Source organism: Silene latifolia, chromosome Y, assembly GCF_048544455.1.
Source record: "Silene latifolia isolate original U9 population chromosome Y, ASM4854445v1, whole genome shotgun sequence".
Lineage (NCBI taxonomy): Eukaryota > Viridiplantae > Streptophyta > Magnoliopsida > Caryophyllales > Caryophyllaceae > Silene > Silene latifolia.
The window spans coordinates 78324288-78329953 of NC_133538.1; the positions used below are offsets into that span (position 1 = coordinate 78324288).

Sequence of the window (5666 nt, forward strand, 5' to 3'; positions counted from 1 at the left end):
TATGTTTTTTAATCTTTAAGACATTTTCATTTGTGCTATGATAGTATATTTAGAGTAGGGTGTTATTTGAATGTGATACATTTTTTTTTAAACAAGCAGTTAGGTTTTTGCCAGCTTAAGTGCTACTATGTTTTTGTGATACTTTTTCTTAGAGCATGTGATACTATATTTTGTATGGAGTGATATTGTCTGTAATATTCTCCATTTTTAATATGAACCATTTGTCTTAATGATTGGTACAAAATGAGGTTGTTGCCGACTTGAAAGTGACAATCAAAACCTTGTCAGAGAGGATATTTTGTCATTGCTTCCAAATGTGCATGTCAATAGCAAAGTGATTGATTGTTGGGCGTTAATTCTGAATCACATTGAGCACACAGAAAAATGTGATACAAGTTTAATGTTTTTTGGAATTCAACACATGGTAAGCTTGTGTTTTAGTTTGATTTATTTATATTCACACTTTCAATAAAATGTATTGACTCTTAAAACGAATACGGCTTTTTAACATTTACACACACAACAGACGCAATAGTGGAAGGAATCGAATACAAAGAAAGGAATAAAGACAAGATTTATGCAGCATGGGATGAATTTATTACAAGAAACACGGTTCCATGTAACCTGGCAGCAGATCTCATTTTTATTCCTATGTTATGGAAAGAACACTATTTTTGTGTCTGTATAAATTTCAAAACAGAGACCATTGAAGTACTGGACAATACAGAGTACGATGACTGGGAGGAAGCTGAGACACACAAAATTGCAGATTTGGTGGTATGTTTTGTTGAGAGGTCTGAAATTAACATTGGAAAAAATAACTTTGTTTGTGCAAGTATCAATAATGGTTTTGTTTAACATTGTAGGCTAATGACATGAGTGACTACCTAGAAGCAAAAAAGGTGGAAAGAGTCAAGAGATAATAGGGTTTGATGTTGCCAACATCACCTTTGATTAGCGAGAAGAAGGAGATAAACAATACTGAATCTGGGAACTTCTTAATGTTGCACATGATTCGGTATGAGGGCCAACTGTTTGAAGCCGACTTGAACGCGAAAGTGTATAGGCGCTACTACAAGGGCGTAAATGGCAAATTGCTTTTTAGCCGATATAAATCGAAGAGGACAGAATTGATGGAAAAGGTTAAAGAGTTTGTAGAAGGAAAGGAGGAACTCTTGAAGACATTAAAACAAACGAGGAAAAACGATGTTTCAAAAGAGAAGTATGGTAACGAAAGGATAAGGAGAAAGTCTGAGAAGGAAACAAATCACGAGGAGGTAATAACAAACGAAAAAGTTACTTGCAAAAGGAAAGGTCGATGGTAGTGGGAGACAGAACATTGACACAGAAATGCCCATTCTTCGGAAAAGGTACAAAAATCGATAACCTGACTTTTACATTACTTGGCTTTTATTTGGTTGTATGTGGAAAATTGAAAAAGAAAGAAAATGGTGATGAACACAAAAAACTTATATAAATTATAACATATTTGGTTTATAGGGTTAATGATTGCCAAAAAGATGGTGAAGATGACGGAGAACCACTTATAAAGACATACAAAAGATTCAAGACTGTTGCAAATCCTAAGAATCGAGGCAGGGGAAGAGGTGTTGGTAGAGGAGGCAACTGAGACTGATTCAAGATGTATTAGAATTAGAGTTTTGGCACAAAGATGTAATTAAAAAAAATGGATGTAAAGCTGGTAGGACAATGAAACTAATGGTAGATTCATTTTGAATATTAATTCAAGCTGTTAAAGCTGGTAGGACAATTGAACAGCGTGAGAATATTGATGCTAAAGTTTGCAAAAGTAGTTATGACACTTCTCTTTTGAATCTGATATAAGTATTGGCAATGTGTGATATTATCTCAAGTGTGATGTGATATTTTTCTTCAGTTGGTGTGATATTATTTCTCAACATACTATACAAATTAATAGGGATTTAAGTATCCTTTTTTCGGTGATATTTTTTGGTTTGGATTCTGATATTGTTGTGTAAGTTAGGTGATATTGTGTAACAGAATTTTTAAAATTCAAGAGAGAAATTAAATCCCAATATCACAAAAATGTGTGATATTGTCTCAAGTGTGATGTGATATTTTTCTTCGGTTGGTGTGATATTGTTTCTCAACATACTATACAAATTAATAAGGATTTAAGTATTCTTTTTTTCGGTGATATTTTTTGGTTTGGAGTCTGATATTGTTGTGTAAGTAAGGTGATATTGTGTAACAGAATTTTTAAAATTCTAGAGAGAAATTGAATCCCAATATCACAGAAATGTGTGATATTGTCTCAAGTGTGATGTGATATTTTTCTTCAGTTGGTGTGATATTGTTTCTCAACATACTATACAAATTAATAGGGATTTAAGTATCCTTTTTTCGTTGATATTTTTTTGGTTTAGAGTCTGATATTGTCGTGTGAGTAAGGTGATATTGTGAGACAGAATTTTAAAAATTCGAGAGAGAAATTAAATCCCAATATAACAAAAATGTGTCATATTTTTTGTTATGAGATTTGATATTGTTATAGAGACAGGTTGATATTAATTAGCTGATACTTATTTTTTTAAATTGCTGCGCTATTGGTGGTCAAACACAATCAATTGGATTTTCTTTCATAAAAGTACTGTATCTCTGATATTATTTATAAGAAATAGTGATATTGTTGTTTAGTAACCGTGATATTGTTTACAATCAATTGCTTGTATCTCTGATAATGTTCCTACTTTGATAATGTATTGGGTAACAACAAAAAAATTGTCTACACGAGTAATATAGACTTCAGCAGCACGTACTCAAGCTCTCAATCAACATCAACAAGTGAAGAAGTCTGCAAAAAGCAAAACAAAGAACACAAGAAATAGTTCAAAGAAGATGTTGTACATGTAAGTAACTGTGATATTGTATACAATGATGAATGATATTATTTAGACGTACAGGTGATATTCTTTCACAACAAGACAAAATTGGATGATAATAAATCGTTTATATTTGTGAAACTATTTCATATACAGCATGATATTATTTAGAGTTGCATGTGATATTGTTTCTCAAAAAACACACAAATTAAAAATCAATCATAATGAAATAATGAATTTAGTTAGCAAAATCACTTACATCGATTCATTATCATCACCCGAGTGCTCGATGTCTCAAAGAAATGGATTAGGGCAGTTGCGTTTATCATGATGTGCCATTTGTTTACAATTATTGCAAAACCTTTTCGGCTTTTGTGCCTTTTCAATGGACATTTGTTTCTTAGAGGTCAACCTCTTGCCACTACCCTTGTTTTTGCATTTAACTCGGTGGTAATATCTCAACCTCATCCAACACTTAACCCCAAGAAGCATCTCTAACTCTTGTTGTTTGGTCATTGTTTCAGGGGCTTGAATTTCTGTCTAAATGCATTCAAGAAATCAGTCGGGTCGATTCGTGATTTTCAGCAGAGATTTTATCGAGAGACAGTGTTGAGTAGAACTCGACCAAACATTTGAAATCTGCACTTACTCACATCCGAGGAATCAAAATCATCGATCAACTGCCCGTGCACATCATAAAGAGGCATCTTCTTGGTGTTCTTTGTCCACCTACTCAAAAGGTACTTGTTCGGTATCTTCCTAACCCCTTTACCTGATAAAATCCAAATAATGTGTTTGCAGATGTATCCCTTCCTCTCAAACATCTTACATGAACATTTTGCATCAAAAGTTGTGGGATTAAATGCTACAGTGTACGTAGTACGCAATATTGCATCTTCAACATCAAGAAACCTTGTAGTGGAATCCCTTGAAGAATCTCCAGCGCTACATGAATTCAAAGAAGAGACACACCGCTTTTGGAATTCATAAAAGAGTGCGTGTGTGTACACAAAGGATGCATGAATCTCAAGATGAAGCATGGTTTTGGTTCTGGTGAGACAGAGATCACTGTCTCTATCAAGGGACTTTTGGGTGTATCTTTGCTGATCCATAGCACTTTGGAAGCGCAACCAAAATTCCACAAGTGTGCCGCGAGGATTCTCGAACCGCTTGAAGAAGCTGTTCATGCTCTCAGAACGTTGGGTTGTTCTGAGAAGACAACCAAGAGGAATGTCACGATAATAAGCCGGAATCCAACGTTGCCTCTTGTTAAACATATATGTTAACCATCCATTATCTTCCAGATGAAACTCCTCGATCAATGCAGACCACTTCTCTTCAAAATCAAAAGGCTCAAGGTCAGAATCCCAGACAATAGAATTCATACGGCTTACAAAATCTGTCTCTTTGGTCACTGTCGTGCCTACCTTTTCAGGTAATTTCTGCATGATGTGCCACATGCAATAACGGTGGGCAGCAGCCTTAAAAGCAGGCATCGCAATTTTCATTGCCGGGCATTGGTCGGTAAATAAACAATTGGGTTCCTTTCCACCCATACATTCTAAGAATTTCGAAAAACCCAAATGAAATGCTTGGTCGTTCTCCCGACCCAAAAGTGAAGCAAAGAAAGGTGACCGACTTCTTGTGGTGATCAACACCAGTAAAAGGACAGAATTTCATGTCATACCTATTGGTTGAATAGGTTGGGTCAAATGTCATCACCTCACCATATAGTGAGTAGTTTCGACGTGCCTCTGCGTCAGCCCAAATAACACGAACCAAACACTTATTCGCATCAACCTCATATGCAAAATAAAACCCTGGCCTAGTTTCAGAAAGCACTTCAAGCTGATCAATGAACATTTGAGCATCCCGCTGCCCGATAAAACATTTGACTTCCCTACCAAAATTTTTAAAGTCGGTCAAACAAGCTCCCACATTTTGATAACCATCAACATACTTCTTATAAGACCTGAAAGTAGTCGTTGGGCCGATATTCACCTTGCAATTGTCAATGATTGTTTGTTTCTGATGTAAATTAAGATGTCTGGATTTGTTCTGAAATTCTTTATACTTTAGTGGACAAAGAAGGTGATTATGGGCAGCATGAAACTGATCAACAACAAAAAGTGGGACTTTAACTTTGTCAATTTCTTTGAGGACAAATCTGAATAAAATCTTGGCCTTACAACCAATCCTAGTAATCTTGGTCTTCTTAGGATCATATGGTTTGCTCCTTTTCTCCTCTTCACCATTAGATGGTAACACTTTCGGCTGAGTACCCCTAAACCCTTCTCTATTACGACAATCGTTTGTCTTTATATCACCACTACCACGAAACCTTTTAGTTGAAGACTTTCTTGGTTCAAATCCGCAAGCATCCGCATAAGTGTCATAAAATTGGATACACTCATCTAAGGTAGCAAAACTTTGTCCTATTCTCGGTGTAAATTGAATGGCAACATTCCGTATCCACTCCTCAGAACCTTCAGGGGTGACAATCAAAGAAAGGTGATTTCCACCATGCACATCATCAACTTGTACGCATTGTGGAGTACGAGCAGGTACAATAGAAGCAGAAGAAGTCTCTTCAAAACAGGGTGATGGAACAAAATCTAGCAGGAAAAAGTTAATTAGAGTAAATCAGGCTATGATATTATTAAGGAAAACATGTGATACTATTAAGCATACCGGGATGATACTTGATGTACATTAAGTAGCCACAAAAAACATGTATTGTTAGATATAAATTTACACAAGCATGTATTGTTAGATATTCTAGTGTATGATACTATTGTGAAG

At 35.4% G+C, this 5666-nt stretch overlaps 1 protein-coding gene across 1 annotated transcript; it reads right to left on the minus strand.

Moving 5' to 3' along the window:
• Positions 1 to 2809: 2809 nt before the first annotated feature.
• LOC141628368 (protein FAR1-RELATED SEQUENCE 5-like) lies at positions 2810 to 4372 on the minus strand. Its single transcript, XM_074441525.1, has 2 exons — positions 3518 to 4372; positions 2810 to 2836 (listed from the first exon to the last, which is right to left on the minus strand). The coding sequence occupies exons 1-2, from the start codon at positions 4370 to 4372 to the stop codon at positions 2810 to 2812; spliced, it is 882 nt and encodes a 293-aa protein (XP_074297626.1).
• Positions 4373 to 5666: the final 1294 nt, after the last annotated feature.

Coding starts and splice junctions, on each gene's coding strand:
- LOC141628368 (XM_074441525.1), bottom strand. CDS start 4,372: ATGAAAATTGCGATGCCTGCTTTTAAGGCTGCTGCCCACCGTTATTGC. Junction 2,837..3,517: donor ATGATTTTGATTCCTCGGAT/GTGAGTAAGTGC, acceptor TGCTTTTTGCAG/ACTTCTTCACTTGTTGATGT.